Source organism: Macaca thibetana, chromosome 4 (genome assembly GCF_024542745.1).
Source record: "Macaca thibetana thibetana isolate TM-01 chromosome 4, ASM2454274v1, whole genome shotgun sequence".
Taxonomy (NCBI): domain Eukaryota; kingdom Metazoa; phylum Chordata; class Mammalia; order Primates; family Cercopithecidae; genus Macaca; species Macaca thibetana.
The window spans coordinates 127,035,015-127,053,531 of NC_065581.1; the positions used below are offsets into that span (position 1 = coordinate 127,035,015).

Sequence of the window (18,517 nt, forward strand, 5' to 3'; positions counted from 1 at the left end):
ACTTCCTAGATTTCAAAACTGAGTGTTTATAATAATTACATTATAGGCATAACCTTAAATACCCACAGGTAAACCAGGTCATATGGTTGCCCTACAGATGAGAGGGATTCCTGGAGCTGATGGGGATTTCTGGGTGGCTGGAGCCATCCAGGTTTAAAGAACCGTGAACTTGAATCCCAGAATGCCAGGCACTCACTGAACCTAGCTTTTCTGACTAATGAACAATGGTATGTTTTAAGCCTATCCATGTTGGGCCTACAGACTCATTTTGCCTTATCCTGCTGACTAGGGACTTATGTATGTATGTATGTATGTATGTATGTATGTATGTATTTATTTCGGAGTTTTGCTCTTGTTGCCTAGGCTGGAGTGCAACGGCACGGTCTCAGCTCACTGCAACCTCTGCCTCCCTGGTTCAAGCGATTCTCCTGCCTCAGCCTCTCTAGTAGCTGGGATTATAGGCACCCGCCACCACGCCTGGTTAATTTTTTGTATTTTTAGTAGAGATGGGGTTTCACCATGTTGGCCAGGCTGGTCTCAAACTCCTGACCTCTAGTTAGGTTTTAATTACTAACTGGCATAACTACCATGAGCCTCTCCCACGTTTCTGGCACTTAAAAACTCCAGATTTTTCCCTTAGAAAACTACTCAGAAAAAAGTTTAGCTAATTAGTTTTCCCTTGCTTATGAAGTAACAAATACAGTCTTCATAGTTTTTGCGGTTCTGGTGGTCTTCGTGCTATTCCCTGCCAATGCTAGCACGTGGGGGTGGAGCAGGGGTCAGGGAGAAGCACCCCCGACAGCTGGCAGTACCTGGTTGCCACCAGCGAGGCTGCGGTGTCCCCTGGTGAACACAAACAAGTTCACCTGTTAACATCAGATGAGGACTCACCATGAATGCGCTGGAACAGGATGAAAGCCAATCAATGGCCACGCCTGAACAGAGGTCTTCTTTTTTAAAAGGGCTCCGTATGACCACAAAAATGAACAAATGTCCCTCTCCCCTATGACTGACTCCCACCTCTTCTTCTATGACAACTCTAGCTCCCATCTGTTGGTCCTGCCTGCTAGAAAAAATTAAGATGCCCAGTGCTAGAATTGCGCCTACTTTCTGACAGCACCCAATCTTTGAACAGAACGCTCAATTTATAACCCATTCTAAGTCACCTAACTCATGCTAAAATCCTATAACAACCCCTCCTAACACCCTTTTACTGTCCTGTGGTTTCCCATGGTGGACAGGCTCCCTCACATAAGAAGTTACTAAAATGAATCCTGTTAACTTCAGGTGTTCCTGGAGCTCTGTGGCTGATGGGCATTGGCAGTCTTTTAAGAGTATTTTCTCATTCGATCTTACAAAAACATCAATGTGTTTTGTATTACTGATATTCTATACAATATTATAGTAATTACCATAAGAAATAGTATATTAATTATTTTATAGGATATACAAACTTAGGGTGGTTCAGATCTTTGTCCAAAGTCACACGCCAGTAAGGGGCAACGTGTGGGTTTTAACCCAGGTAATCCAACAAAGATAATGTAGTTGAGCCAATAGTGATTAAACATCACTCCTGATTGTGTCTTAGGAGAAAATATGCCAATAGAAACATATTCCAACTCTGCTATACCAGCTGTCTGTGTTATCATGGAGGGAACTGGATGGGGAGGGGGAGGACTTAGCACTAGAAGAGATCAGACCTCTGGTCACTGATGGGTAAAGTGAACACATGACCTAAACCAGAACACCTTTGAGAGTGAAGGAGGGTAATTATAATTATTACACAACAGGTATAATCTGGGACTGTCCCAAGCAAAGCAGGTGGCATGGGGGCCTTAAAGATGGGGTCGCTGCAGTTGGTGCTAGAGCCCTCAGTTAGGATGGTAATCTGAGTGCCAGCTCCACTGTTCCAACACTCCATGGTCAGGAAAGATGCGGACCTACGCAGGGTACAGCAGGAGCTATTTACATCCATCTGCTGTGGGATTCAGCCCTCCTGAGCAGGGGGAAGCCCAGACCTGCTGCCTGCCTAGCCTGCCAGGGTCCAGGGATGGGAGAAATTTGAGGGTGGGGGGTAGAGAAAAAGTGCTATTTCTTTTTGGTTTATACTATCCATGTATTAAATAGGCCTTTTCATTTTTAAAAATAAATTTTATTTGCATATTTAAGGTTTACAACATGATGTTATAGGATTTATATATATTCTAAAATGGTTACTATAGTGAAACAAATTAACATATCCATCATCTCACATAGTTACTCATTCCCTCCCACCACCCATCCACAGCCCAGTGGCAAGAGCAGCTGTAAGCTACTCATTTAGCAAAGATCCTGAATACAATACATTATTAATAACTATAGTCCCCATGTTGTACATTTGATCTTTAGACTTATTCGACCTACACATTTGCTACTTTGAATTCTTTGGCTTATGTCTCCCTATTTCCTCTCCCCGACCCCAACCCTGGTATCACTATTTTATTTTCTATTTGACCTTGAAGTGCCTCAATAAAGAGAGCTTACTTTGGTCAAAATATAGAGGTGACTTACAGGAACAACAGAAGAATTGATGAAGAAACCATTTGGCAACAACTTCTAAGAGTAATTCTAAGCTTAGCTTAAAAAATAATCCTAAATTTCTGAGAAACCAAAAGCCAAACAAATTAAAAGATGAGTTTCTGCAATATTTCCAGCAAAGTGAGACACCTCATTCTTGCCTACAACTAGACTATTTCTCCCAACTCATTCCTGCATTTAAAATTCAGCAAGTAAGTTTTCTGCATCATCAGATGTCCTAGTTACAAATGAATGATAGTTTAATGTTTTTCACAATTCAAAGGGCCCTTCAGAATTGTAATGTATTGAAGAATTTTGCAATTCATGACATATGTAGCTGGTAGAGACTTTTCATCCCATGTTGAAATTCTGGTGTTTTATGATTTGGCTTTACTACAGTAAACAGGTTGTCTTGTTAACGACTGCACGGAAAGATGGAGCAGCAGGCATCACCTAAGTGAACTCAGATATTAATTGATATGCAAAAACAAAAAGTAAAAGTCAGAGTAACATGCTCTTTTTAAAGCCAGTTGTGTGAGCTCATAGGCTCTAGAATGTCAGAAGAAATAGAGATAAATTACACAGTCCAACGAGGGCAGCACGGTTTGATGAGAAGAGTCACGCACCGGGACACAGCTGAGATCTGGCCGAGACAGGACCGGCTCTTACACCAACTAGCACTCAGCCCAAGATTCTTCCCACTCAGCTTCATGCTCCAGGAAGCAATTGCTCTCTGTAAGGTATTGTGTTCCCATTGTCACAGCAGAAAGTTATATACTCTAGTAATGGTATTTGGTTATTTGAATTGTGCCAAATTTCAGAATATATTCCTTAGTAAATACCAGTGTTGAGTCCCTATAATCTTACAATCCATAATTTGAATCGATGCTGTAGACAAAGGTTATTTCAGAAGGAGACCACCAGTAAAGAAAAGCGGCAATGGTTAGGGCACTTACTTTATGGCGGCTTGCAGCTTCTCACACAGGACGGTGAGTACAGAGACAACATCATCACAGAGGGACTCTACTGTTGACCCTTCAAAACAGAGGAGGTTACAGGCATGAGACATCAACAGAGGGCATGACAAGTTCCCTGAACCGTCCTTCCCATCCTCCACTTTAGATGGTTTTTGAGACTGAAAAGATGATTTTCAGATGTGGAGAAGCCCTTAGGCCACCAAAGTGATGATCACAGAAATGATAAGAATTAAGTGTAATTATTCCTTTTTTTGTTTTTTGGAGGCAGAGTCTCACTCTGTCACCCAGGCTGGAGTGCAGTGGCACCATCTTGGCTCACTACAACCTCCGCCTCCCAAGTTCAAGCAATTCTCCTGCCTCAGCCTCCCAAGTAGCTGGGATTACAGGCACCTGCCACCACACCCAGCTAATTTTTTGTGCTTTTAGTCGAGACGGGTTTCACCATGTTGGCCAGACTAGTCTTGAACTCCTGACCTCAGGTGATTCACCCCCTCAGCCTCCCAAAGTGTTGGGATTACAGGTGTGAGCCACCGCACATGGCTTATAATTATTCTTTCTAAAGCAAGACACTCAAAAAGATAGTCCCAAAAGAAAATAATAGATTGTTTTTTATTATCAATAAAATTCACACTTACCAAAGGGAAATTAGTAATTTCAAAAACATCATGATAGACAACAATTTTCTTAATATTTAGGCCATGTGTGTATTCCTTATTCTGACCCTTGAATTTCTGGGTCTTCTGAGCTGATTAGAATAGTATCCCAGAGAGATAAAATAAGGCAGCATGGGAAAAGATGGGCTATGGAACTAAGAAATCAGAGAAAAATGGGGCGAAATAATTTAGCCAGATCTTTACCTACTTTATTTGTTGAGCATCTGCAGGGCACATGGTCTTTGTTGATACTGGAGCAATAGTTGATGTCGGAAAAATAAAATTTCCCTCTAAATGTGCTCTAGTTTCCAGAAACTAGAACCAAAACTCCCACAGAAGCATAGTGGGAAATTTGGAATCTGTTCAACTACACGTCAAAAACTGCTGATTGTGTGAGTTTGGGCAAACTTCAGTTTTTCTTCTGTCATTAGTATTAGTAAATAATACTAATTTCACAGAATTGTCAGGCTACGTGAAACAGCAAGTCGAAGCATTTGTTCCCTAAAATAAAAACCTGTAAAGGTCTTTACAAATGTGGCTCTAAGTATCTGATGAATGTATAAATGAATGATGATGGTGACGTCAAGGAAGATGGAGAGAAAATGGCAAGTATGTAAGAGAGAAAGTAAAGTTGGAGGAAGGCAGGGAAAGAGAAATAAATGGCTGTTCCTCAGAATTAAGATCTTAAATGCAGCAATAAAGAAAAGAAATGATAAAACATAGTTTAAGATTAATAAAACCCACACAAGTAGTCCTTAAGCTCAATTTTAGATAAACGTTAAATGAGTCCCTCTGTCAATTTTTTACTATTATATTTTTTAGAGCTATATTCTTGACCAAGAAGATGCAGACCCCCTTTTTAGTTTATAAAATCATCCCACATTAAAGTGAAGCCTTTATGAGAACACCATAGCCAAAAAGAAGAAAGGAAGATGGAACATCTTAGCGCATGTCACTGAGAGCATCCAACTGAAAAGGGCACCTTCCAGTCCGTGGCCCAAGAATGTAGCATCATGGGACTGAAACAATACACTCTAGTGATGCTTTAGAATGTGACTTAAGGCGTGTCTCTTTCTCATTTCTTTCAAATACTCTTCCTCTCCTAGTTGTGGCTGGTAAGCTGTTTCTCTCCTTTTCATTCTCTCCCTTTTTTTCCCCTCCTCCTCACCTCCATCTCCTTCTCACTATTATTAACTGGCAAATATAATAGAAAAGCAGATTTTTCCAATATTTAAAAAAATTACTCAGTCTGAATTTCAATTTTTTAATCAGATATTATTTTTGCATACTTTCAGAAACTAGTATCAAACCTGTTTTTAAAAATTAAATTGCTGGTTAATTATATATGTGGACTTCTATATTTTTTTCTTTTCCTGTGGGTCAGAATGAAGGTTCCTTAACTTGATTTCAGCTGATCTTTAAATTGGGTTGTCTGCAAGTGGCCCTGTGAGATGACTCAACATTCTTGTCAAAAAATTGGTATTTGACAAACACAATTCTGGTGCAGTAACACTGTATGCCAATCAGGTTTCTACAATCTTCTATCCAGTTATTCTCATTTTAGCAATTAAACCTGACTTCATGGAGAATGAAGTAACTAACAAAGCCAGCCTGCAAATCAGAGGTATGTGAAGTGTTAATACCCCTCACAGAGTTGGATCAGGAACAGGTGTGGTTGGCATAAGTGAATGCAGGAACAGAAGAAAGACAGCAGCTGATTAAATAATGCCACCTAAGGCAAAGCCAAGCACAACCTCCAAGAGGATGGTAAAACAACCCGGGAGCTCCTAGACATCTTTGTACCCCTCACTCCAAACACTCAGTAGGCATTCTCACAGCTGCTTTAAAAACTGAACTAGTACAAATCAAATGCAATACCTTGATTCCCGAATTCCTGTGGGACATCTGGGTTTTCAATTATCTAGTAAGGGAGACACACACACACAATTAGGAGATTCAGGCAAGAAAAATCCTGACTCTTTGACGCTGGGAAAATTCTAGGACACAAAATGGCTTCTGGAGCGTCCTGGGCTCAGCTACCTTGCCTGAGCACACCCCCCACCCACCAGCTCTTGAGAGCACTTCATTATTCATGGTGTTTATGAGAAAAATTATTATCTCTGGAACTGAGCTTATCAGTTCCCAAAATAATTCATTCAAGAGTGTCCACGCAAACGTGTGGACACGCCTCGTGGACACGCCTCGTGGACACTTCCTGGAAGTTTAAACCCTTTGGTGCACTTAAACTCCCAGGATTCCAGGATGCTGGGCTGTGACCTGGGGCAATGCCTGCCTAAAGAGGTGAGTTAATTTCACTCAGAGAACAACCTATTCCAAGGCTACAGCTGACACTGTGCATGGCCCCTAATAAATACAGACTCTTGGCCATAAGCAGGATTAGGTTCCTGGACTTCAAAATAACTGGTCAGAATCTCCATCTTTGTATTTGATGGGGAGCATTTTAACCATACCGAGCCAGCTGCTCTTGGCTAGGTACATCCAGAACTATGAGGGCAGAGACAGAACCATGAGGGAAGGGAAAATAGGAAGGAAAAGACATTTACAAATAATCAGACTTACTTCCCATTGCAGGGATAACTCAGCGACTACTGAGCAGAGACTAAGAAGGTGGCACTTTATTCTCCCTACCTCTTTGCACCAAGAGATGATAAGGAGGTATTTTCATACCAACTAATTACCAGACATGTAACTCATCCCATGGTGCTGATTTAATTTTTAAACTTGTTACAGGCACATATTTCTACCATTCTCTGTTCATTAATTTGCAAGCTCAGCTGCTTCCACAGCAACTTTTGTGAAATGTTATGTCAGTATCTACAGCTCAGAATGGCTAAAGCCAAGTTGAGAACAACACTTTCTGGAGGAAACACATTTGAGTCATATTTAAGGGTAGGAGAATCCCTCCATCCTTCAGCCCCAAATATTTAAATGTAGCAACTTTACTTTTTGAAATTAGTAATTTACAACTTAACAATAGCTTAGGTTATGTAAAATAATTCAATAATAAAGCTGGATAATATGGAGGATTTGTGATGACAAAAAATCAAAATTATCATCTGTCCTGGGGTGCAACTGGGGATAAACATTAGGTTGAAGATACACATCCTGCTAGTGATTTTGGCGTTCTACATTATTTATTTTCTTTCCACTGCATTTAGCCTTCCTAATTTTGAGGTGGCCCATGATGTCTTTCCAGTTGATAACTGAAATGAGTGACTGAGGCAAGTATCTCAATCAATCGAAGTTTATTAAGACCGCTTTTGGGCACACCTGGGAAAAATGCGAGCCGTGACTGTCTGCACCTGTGGCTGTTTTTCCTGAAGAGGCTTTCAGGAGGTTTTACATTTCAGGAGGTTTCTACATTTCCTTAGAGGAAGGAGGAAGGCATGTAGGAAGAAGGACAGGTAGGCAGTAACGCAAATCGTTACATGCTTGTGAGATTTTACTTAGTGCCCAGTAAATCTAAATTTACATAAGGTGAATGTTTGAAGAAAAAAATGGGAGTAACAGAAGAATCAATTATGCAGATATCTCTGGGTAAATAGAAGAATGATGGATCTTGTCTTTAAAGATGGGCTTGTAATCAACATTATCAGTGTGGAATCAAACAGACTTTAGTTTTAGGAGCTAGACTTAGATTGCGGATCTAAAGTTACAATAGGCATGTCCTTGTTTATGGGAGGCCAGCAAAGTTTGACTGAAGAGTGATCTGTGGGGGCAGTCATTTGGGTATGCCTGAGGCCTCTTACCCTTCTGAGGTGGTCTGGCTAATGCATAACGCTAGTAGGAGCAACTTATTTGGAAGAGGGTGTTACATGACTCAGCCTCCGGGCTTAACCTTCCCGTTGGCATAAAAAATTGGGGGGTTCTGAGATTTTTAAAAATTTTCTTTTACACAGTGATAGGCCGTGCTAGAAAATACGCACAACTTCCCAAGGGAATGCTCAGTGTTCCCCAGGGGAATACGTGACCTCTTCAGAGCAAACCTCTCCATTCCTACAGATGATTCCACTTTAAGAGCTTTAAAAAAATACCTAAATTCTTATGTGACAAAACTTATGTCTCCCTCCATTGGATATCACAAACGCTTCAAATACCAGCATCCTGAGAACGATGTTTTCTGGGACATGGAATTACATCTCCAGGGACCACATGAATAATAGAAAAGAAATAACAGGAAACACCAATTTTCCACTTAATTTGAGATCTTGCCTCCGGTTGGGGTGAGTCCAGATGGTCCACGATGAGCAGGACCAGAAGGCCTTATTAGCCACATAATACCCAGGATGGAGACAGACAGCCTCTACAGTATCAACTGCACCTCCACAGCCATACCTTTGCCATTCTTATAGAAGAGCAGTATGAACTAAAAGATTGGGATATTTGACTTGAAACCTAATACTCTCCTACTTAAAAATTTTAAAATAAGATTACATGAACTCATATAATTGAAAGCACTTTGAAATTACAAAGTTTGATTTAAATGTTTCATTTAAAATATTAAGATATTATTAATATAGTGTTTGGTCATATTGCCATTTAGCAAGGATGAAATATGAGTGTATATTATAAGATTTCTCAACATCTTAGATTTACGTCAATTAAAAACTTTTTCTCTTAATATGTTTTCTATTTATGTATTTTAATTTCTTTTAAACTAAATACTCCCATACTACCTATATCCAAAATCCTACTTTAAATGAAATTGTTTTTAGCAAGGGGTAAGCTAAAGTAACAAAAATATCTCAAGTTAAAACAATTTTTAATAGAAACTGGGAATTGGATACAGCAAACAGAAAAGAAAAAAAAATCAATATTTGCTTTTTTCAGATTAGTGTTGTTTTCAACACTGGCTGCCAGAGCACATATTAAGTGAGAACTTGTACTGGCAGTCAGCTAGGAGACCAGGGGTTTACTTCGGGCTCCTTCATTGATAAGCTCATTCATTTTAGATTTCAATTTCATCTTTCTGGGCTTCACCTTCTCATCTGTAAAATAAGGAAAAAAGAATTTGACTAGATCATCTCTAAGGTTCCCCTCAACTCCGTGATTTTCTAAAAATTAGAAAATATTGAAATTAAAAATTACAAATAGTTGAAGTTAAATAAGAAATCCTAATTTTTATAAAATTAATTTTGGCGATATCTGGGACTGTAACTGAGATTTTCTTTTTTTTTTTTTTTTTTTTCTGAGACAGAGTTTCACTCAGTCGCCCAGGCTAGAGTGCAGTGGTGTGATCTCAGCTCACTGCAACCTCCACCTCCTGAGTTCAAGCAATTCTCCTGCCTCAGCCTCCCACGTAGCTGGGATTACAGGTGTGCACCACCACACCCGGCTAATTTTTTGTATTTTTAGTAGAGACGGGGTTTCACTATGTTGGCCAGGATGGTCTCAAACTCCTGACCTCAGGTGATCTGCCTGCCTCAGCCTCCCAAAGTGCTGGGATTACAGGCGTGAGCCACCACGCCCACCTGTAACTGAGATTTTCTATTTGAACAAATAACGAATGTCATTTCAGAACACTCCTTGTAGATTTCAAAAGGATTTTAATCTAAATTATTACAGAGGCAGATTTTAAAACAACACAAAACACCAATTTTGAAGAGGAATCACTCTCTCATTAACATTCCCAGAAGATAATACATACAAGGAGCCAATTACATTTACATTTTCCCCTGGAATGCTCATTTTAGACAATCTGTTCAAGTTCAGAGCAAAAAGCTCTAATGGGCTTTGATGATAGAGAGAAGACAAGTTAGTTCAGTTTCACCCTGAAGGCCCCAGCAGGTGAGGGAGGTCTCATGCCACCATCTTTTAGTTAACAAAGGGAAACATACCCAACCTCAAAGCATGTAATAAATTATACTCATTTTTCTTAATTTCAAATTTACTTCCAATATTTGTTAATGTATCACAATATTTCTAATACAAATTTTCAGTATGAGAAGTTTTAAAACAATGATTAAAAAATAAGTTTTAAAACAATAACAAAAAATTACAGAAACTGAGGAAAAGCAATTCTCAAAGCTTTGGGGTGAAACAGGCAAACATCTAAAAAGCTTAATGTATACAAATAAATGTTCTTTTAAAACAAGCAGGCCCTTCCTACTGTTTTCAGGAGGCAGGCAGCCCTGGCAGGAGGGGCCCCCGGGTGTGGGATACACAGACACCACCAGGAAGGTGATGAACGTGGGGGTGTCACAGACTCACCGTATTCTCCTGCCTCTGTCGTAACTGTAAAGTCAAGTCACTCAGCATTTGACTGAGAGTTGCCCGCACAGCAGTGTTTATGCTACGCTGGTGACAGCTGCTTATGTATGTCTCAATGCATACCTGTTAAAGAAATAAGACAGCAACACACATGTCTGCAGGTATCAGCTTATTACCAACATTCTTTGGGATTAACCAGAGAGGATATCAAATCCCTCTTAGACAGAAAGTCAGCCTGATTTAGGACTGGTTATTACTAAATATATTTTAAATCCCTGGAAATTTGTTTTTAAGCATATAGGAAAAATGGTATTTCCCTAAGGAACCACTCTTACAACCTGTTCCTCTGAGCATCATAGGAGAATGCAAATTAGTGATTTTTAGATGTGCCAAATAATTCTATCTAGAATCAACTCGGGTGGCTGGAAATTAATCAGAAAAAGTTCACTTGGTGATGAAATATAACAGAATTTATTAACTCCCAGGTTGTGCAGTGTGGGAAAAGGGTTAGCAAAACCCTTTCTCCTGCTCTATGAATGAGTTTGACCTTGGGTCAACCCTCTAGCTGTGTTCTTCTGGAAATTTCATAAAGGCAGGACATCAGCTGTGTTACTAGGTAGCATGGCTTATGGCAAAAATGTTTCCAAATTCCTATGCTACATCTGAATTGGGAGAACTGTGAATCAACTGTAAATATCTGGTGGGTAGCCACAGGTTTGGGCTTCCCTAGGTGTACTGACTCTTCGAATTGACACATCCTCTGCAGGAACTATGCAAACTCTGCTAATAGAGTTGTTTCAGAAATATTGGTCCTATTTGGGACATAGGGCTTCTAGACCAAGGTGACTGCACTCACCGAGATGGCTCTCATCTCCTTGCATCTATGCTGTCATTTGAGAGCCAGAGGTTCTTCTCTAGGCTGCTGTGAGGACCCCCGGGAATAACAATGCCTAACACTGTCCTGCTTCTGTTTCCTGTCCTGTGTCCTGCAAAGTGAATATAACACCAAGGGTGGCCTATTTGGATCTTGCAAGTCTCCACGTCTAGTTGAGCCTAAAAAGACCCAGTGGTGGCTACTACATGGAGAAATCTCAAATAGAAAAAAAAAAATCCCTCATTTGATAATATGCTGCTAAAAGTCATGACTTTTCAGATTTTACAGCCTCTAATTCTTCTGGAAGCCACAGGGATGGGCATGAAAATGCATGCTTTAAATTTGTCTACTTTTTTTCTCTCCGTAAGGTATTCAATTTTACAAAGCATATTTAGAGACACAAAAACCAAAAGAGGTATTTAATTTCCTCAATTATTTCTCTAGGAATAGCTCCAAGATTATCTACAATGAAAATCCAGGGTTCTCACCTACATGGCAAATTTAATTTGATGATTGACAACTGAGACGGGCAAGAGACTACATTTTAATCTTTGTTGCTGCTTCTGCTTAAGCTGGGGAATTTTCTGCCAGGCCTCATGTTATCTTTTTCTTTCTGCCATGCCTCACTATGTTTACCTAGCAGAATTAACTAGGTGAACATAAATTTTTTTTTAAAGTTTAATTTATCTCCTACTGAATGTTAATATTTCAAAGGAGCATTTGAAACTGAAAACAGTATTTGAAAAAACAAAAAAAGGCAGTCTTCTCGACCTGGACAAAACCCAACAACTCCCAAACCTACATTTGAAAGTTGGCCTAGATTAATTCATTTCAGAGTTAAAGAGCAAAAGCAAGTTATAAAGTATTTATTTTTCATAAAAGTACTTAGGGCACATGACTTTCAATTCATTTTCTCAAATAATCATAGATATAGTGGATTTGAAGACACAATAATTTATGCATGCTTAGAAAAAAAAGGTGTTTTAGGCCAGATACGGTGACTCACACCTGTAATCCTAGCACTTTGGGAGGCTGAGGTGGCTGGATTGTTTGAGCCCAAGAGTTTGAGATCTGCCTGGGCGCAACGTGGCAAAACTCCGTCTCTAGAAAAAATACACAAATTAGCCGGGCATGGTGGTGCACACTTATAGTCCCAGCTCCAGGCATGGGAGGATCACCTGAGCCTGGGAAGGTAGAGGCTGCAATGAGCCGTGATATCGTGCCACTCCAGCCTGGGTGACAGAGACCCTAACTACCCCCTGAAAGGTGTTTTAATCCTGAAATGCTTCTACTTTTGCATGTGATGAAGTGGTTTTAAAACTTTGAAAATACATCTAGAGACCGCACTGAATCACTTTGATGAAGCCAAGCTCTCCATCGTGCATCATTTGTACTTCATAATTTAACAGTTTTCTTTAAATCTTACATTTTCCCCAGAAATCTTTGTAACTGTTGATCTTTAAGATCTCTAAGCTCTGCCATTTTAAATTTATAGGGGAATTGTAAGCCTTAAAAGCATTACAGATGAAAGAGAAGCTATTTTGAGAGATGAACTACACACTTAATATAAACTCTCTTGAATACTGAGAAACATATCACTACACAATCTCTGTTAAAAATTACATCATTCACTTTAGACTCATGAAAGAAAGTGCACGCATAAGGAATTGGATTTTATATAACGCAGTGCTGTAAACAGACAAGAACTTTCCAAATAGCTAAGGTTTTTTTTTTTTTTTTTTTTTTTTTTTTAGTTTTAACGCCAGCACTGTTTTTAGTGTTTAGTTGCTAATACTATACATATAACACTTGGACATGACTTATTGAAGGAGGCATTTTATTCAGGGAAAAGGTAAGCATATTTACTCAGCTAAAAAAAAAGTATTAATTTAAGAAGCCCATTTGGCTAAAGTTGGGAGTACAAAGACTGAATATGACAAAAGGTATCCCATTAAATATAAAATTTACCACGTATTTGATGCTATGGTTATCTTTAGGTACCCAGAAAGAAATGCTTTCTCAGCTATCTTGGCATCTTCTAAAGGAAAGTTTCTTACACTTACTGTAATAATATATTGGCAAACTACTAAGATTCATAGAACTAGAGCTTCCATGTTTAAACCTATTCATCGTATTCAAGACCAACTATTTTTAATGTTTTTCTTCCTCTACCTCAGGGCAGTACTAAATGAGCACATTGAATCAAAGCAGCTAAAAGAATACCATGTCCAAAAGCAGGCTGAGTTTCTGGGACAGAGCTCATCAGTTTCTTCTTTTATTCTGCCCATTATTGGTTCTACCTGCCCATGCTCTTCGCTTTCATAAAGCAGAATCAACACTGGGAAAGCCTAAGTCCTGCACCTTTGCCAGAGGCTTAAAGGGCCAAGTCAAATACCTTGTGAAAAGCCCTATAGGGACCTGATCACAGGGAACACACAAAGATGCAGGGCAGTGAGGAGGTTATAAGGGACACTTTGTGATCATTTCACTGATTTGTAAACATCCAGCTTTATAACATGCTAAACAGAACTGAGAGCAAACACAAATGGTTAATGATACAAAATAAACCCCAAAGGTAGAAGGAAAAAGAACAAGAAAACACAAGTCTGCAGGCCATACATAAGCAATAAAAGCTTTACATCACTGAGTAAGTAGACTGATAGATAATAGTACTAGGTTAAACCCAGGGAGAAATCACTAAAGCATTTAATATGAAGCAGCACATATATATATATATATATATATATATATATATATATATATATATATGCCAAAGGGATCACAAATATTAAAGAAGATGCCACAATAAAAATGTGCTTAGCTTTATAAAATACGTATGATCTTCACTTTGTTGAACTGTGCAATTACCTTCTCTTTCCCACCTGAATGGGGTTATTGGCACTGCTTTGTTAAAATCATGCATAATACTAATAAATTCCATAAAGAGAAGAGCTAGTATATTGTCAACTAGAAAACTTTTTTTTTTGTTGTTTTTGTTTTTTTTTTTTTTTTTGAGACAGAGTCTCGCTCTGTCACCCGGGCTGGAGTGCAGTGGCCGGATCTCAGCTCACTGCAAGCTCCGCCTCCCGGGTTCACGCCATTCTCCTGCCTCAGCCTCCCGAGTAGCTGGGACTACAGGCGCCCACCACCGTGCCCGGCTAATTTTTTGTATTTTTTAGTAGAGACGGGGTTTCACCGTGTTAACCAGGATGGTCTCGATCTCCTGACCTCGTGATCCTCCCGTCTCGGCCTCCCAAAGTGCTGGGATTACAGGCTTGAGCCACCGCGCCCGGCCGGAAAACTTTTATAGGGATGAAAAATAATCTATGGTGATTAAAAGTAGAAAGGATCAGAGATTAAGCTATAAAAAAGCAGAAGGAATGTCCTCTATGTAGGGAAGACTATAAATGCTTCTTGAACACATTAGTACCAGAGAAAATCTTGGCTATCACTATAAGTCTAAGTTTCATGATTAATCATGCTGACAACTCAGTTGCCAGGCTATTCCTTATTCTCTCTTTCCTAAGACAGGTCAACAGGTAGGTATGTGGCAAGAGGCATGTCATCAAATGGGTTCTGCTGATGCAAACACACACACACACACACACACACACACACACGGCATGAACTGAAGTTGTTTTATTATTTCTAGGAAACAGCTGTATAAGTAAGTCCGATCACCACGTTAGGTAGGGAAGTTGGCTAGTTTTCCTTTTGGATGTCAGCTCAAAAGTAAATTCTAAAAGTGCCAGGCATACCCGGAGAAATCTGATTGTGACTTGCCTCTTCCTCCTCCATGGTCTTCTTAGCTTAAGTTGGTATATTAAAATGGCTTAAGACACCTTAACCCATCAATTCATGCACCTTTCCAGGTCTACAGAAGATTGGCTGAGAACCAGTCCAAACTGAAGCAGAGACACTGGTCTGTGTGTCTTCTAACTCCAAACAACTTCTTCACAAGCCACGCAAGTAAGAGGTTTAAGGAAGGTGTGGAAATTCCTTGCCAAAGAAACAATAACTTACTTACTTAAAGCCCATCTAGCAGTAACTAGATAAAAAACAGACTCCTTGGAGGAGTCAAACCAGGATCAATAGAGACTGGCACACAGGAAAGAAAGGGTTTCAGGAAGGAAAAGTGAAGCTCCTTGAAATGCGATTTCCCCACTCAACTGGTCTCATCTGGTTTGAGGTCGTGGTCCTGCTTCCTTAGCTAGTTTTCTTGCCAGGAGATGGGGTTACTCCTTCCAGTCTTACAGTGAACATAACATAACAAGATGCTTCCAAGATAAATAGATCACGGCATCTGTGTACTTTTCTGTGGGATTATATCTGAGACTATCTGTTTCTTAATTGCAGAACATTTTATTTCAGGTATGTCTCAGAAATAATGCTACCATATCAGAGTAAAAGAAGTATTGGCCGGGTATGGTGGCTCATGTCTGTAATCCCAGCACTTTCGGAGGCCGAGGCAGGTGGATCACGAGGTCAGGAGTTAGAGACCAGCCTGGCCAATATGGCGAAATCCCATCTCCACTAAAAATACAAAAAAACTAGCCAGGCATGGTGGCGTGCACCTGTAGTCCCAGCTACTCGAGAGGCTGAGGCAGGAGAATCACTTGAACCCAGGAGGTGGGGGTTGCAGTGAGCCGAGATTACGCCACTGCACTCCAGCCTGGGCAATAGAGGGAGACTCTGTCCCCCGTGCCCCCCCCCCCCGCAAAAGAACTATCACTGAACATTTCAAGAGCTATAAACCAGCTCAATCTAAAAAACAGTTTAGTGACAACGAGAACTGTTAAATTAGAACCGCTGGTGGCAGGTGTTGAGTGTCAATGTTTTTTCAAGCCCCCCAGGGTAACAAGTGAAACTACTACTAACCTCCAATCCTCTGATGTGTTATATAAAATGCTCAGAAAAGACACACTATCCATATGGAAAGATACTGGAAAAAGTGGCATATTCCCTATGGCCACGTGAATCTATGGTCACAAAAAAATGAAATGAATCAACACTTGAGCTATATATATAAAAACACCATAGAACAAGTATCTAACGAAATGCCTCGGTAAAGGTCCAACGGTATAAGACTCCTAAGAACTTCAGTTGGTCGCCAATATTATTATGGCAAGATTCTGCTAACATTCTCTAAGACTGATGGGGAGCCAGGAAGCAATACAGCAGACTGATTAACAGTACATGTTTGCAATATTAAAAGTCTGGATTTGAATATCTACCTGTAGAAACCTGAGCAAGCAGACTTCACTTTGCTTGGGTTCTTTATCAAGTTGTGGCAAAAATTAAAGGAGAATACATGTAAAATGCCACTTATTGCCATGCTTTAGGGACTCAGTGACCAGTAGCTATTATTATTAACCAGTATATTACAACATACCAGAATCTCTGGGACACATTTAAAGCAGTATGTAGAGGGAAACTTATAGCACTAAATGCCCACAAGAGAAATCAGGAAAGAAACTGACACCCTAACTTCACAATTAAAAAAGCTAGAGAAGCAAGAGCAAACACATTCAAAAGCTAGCAGAAGGCAAGAAATAACTAAGATCAGAGCAGAACTGAAGGAGACAGAGAGACAAAAAACCCTTAAAAAAATCAATGAATCCAGGAGCTGGTTTTTTGAAAAGATCAACAAAATTGATAGACCGCTAGCAAGATTAATAAAGAAGAAAAGAGAGGAGAATCAAATAGATGTAATAAAAAATGATAAAGGGGATATCACCACCGACCCCACAGAAATACAAACTACCATCAGAGAATACTATAAACACATCTATGCAAATAAACTAGAAAATCTAGAAGAAATGGATAAATTCCTGGACACATATACTCTCCCAAGACTAAACCAGGAAGAAGCTGAATTCCTGAATAGACCAATAGCAGGCTCTGAAATTGAGGCAATAATTAATAGCCTACCAACCAAAAAAAGTCCAGGGCCAGACGGATTCACAGCCGATTTCTACCAGAGGTACAAGGAGGAGCTGGTACCATTCCTTCTGAAACTATTCCAATCAGTAGAAAAAGAAGGAATCCTCCCCAACTCATTTTATGAGGCCAACATTATCCTGATACCAAAGCCTGGCAGAAACACACACAAAAAAAGAGAATTTTAGACCAATATCCCTGATGAACATCGATACAAAAATTCTCAATAAAATACTGGCAAACCGAATCCAGTAGCACATCAAAAAGCTTACCTACCATGATCAAGTGGGCTTCATCCCTGGGATGCAAGGCTGGTTCAACATACACAAATCAATAAACGTAATCCAGCATATAAACAGAACCAAAGACAAAAACCACATGATTATCTCAATAGATGTAAAAAAGGCCTTTAACAAAATTCAACAGCCCTTCATGCTAAAAACTCTCAATAAATTCGGTATTGATGGAACGTATCTCAAAATAAGAGCTATTAGGACAAACCCACAGCCAATATCATACTGAATGGGCAAAAACTGGAAGCATTCCCTTTGAAAACTGGCACAAGACAGGGATGCCCTCTCTCACCACTCCTATTCAACATAGTGTTGGAAGTTCTGGCTAGGGCAATCAGGCAGGAGAAAGAAATAAAGGGTATTCAATTAGGAAAAGAGGAAGCCAAATTGTCCCTGTTTGCAGATGACATGATTGTATATCTAGAAAACCCCATCGTCTCAGCCCAAAAATCTTCTTAAGCTGATAAGCAACTTCAGCTAAGTCTCAGGATACAAAATTAATGTGCAAAAATCACAAGCATTCTTATACACCAATAACAGAGAGTCAAATCAGGAGTGAACTCCCATTCACAATTGCTTCAAAGAGAATAAAATACCTAGGAATCCAACTTATAAGGGATGTGAAGGACCTCTTCAAGGAGAACTACAAACTACTGCTCAGTGAAATAAAAGAGGACACAAACAAATGGAAGAACATACCATGCTCATGGGTAGGAAGAATCAATATCGTGAAAATGGCCATACTGTCCAAGGAACACTTTTACACTGTTGATGGGACTGTAAACTAGTTCAACCATTGTGGAAGACAGTATGTTGATTCCTCAAGGATCTAGAACTAGAAATACCATTTGACCCAGCCATCCCATTACTGGGTATATCCCAAAGGATTATAAATCATGCTGCCATAAAGACACATGCACACATATGTTTATTGTGGCACTATTCAAAATAGCAAAGACTTGGAACCAACCCAAATGTCCATCAGTGACAGAC

General features: G+C 39.7%; 1 protein-coding gene across 1 annotated transcript in view; it reads right to left on the reverse strand.

Annotated features, from left to right (window-relative positions):
* Positions 1-18,517, reverse strand: part of ARFGEF3 (ARFGEF family member 3) — a 190,354-nt gene that overhangs the window by 100,028 nt on the left and 71,809 nt on the right. Inside the window, exons 6-8 of the mRNA XM_050787319.1 lie at positions 10,418-10,540; positions 6,065-6,107; positions 3,513-3,591 (exon numbers count right to left, since the gene is read on the reverse strand). Of these exons, the coding sequence (XP_050643276.1) occupies positions 3,513-3,591; positions 6,065-6,107; positions 10,418-10,540 (245 nt within the window). The remainder of the gene's footprint in view (positions 1-3,512; positions 3,592-6,064; positions 6,108-10,417; positions 10,541-18,517) is intronic.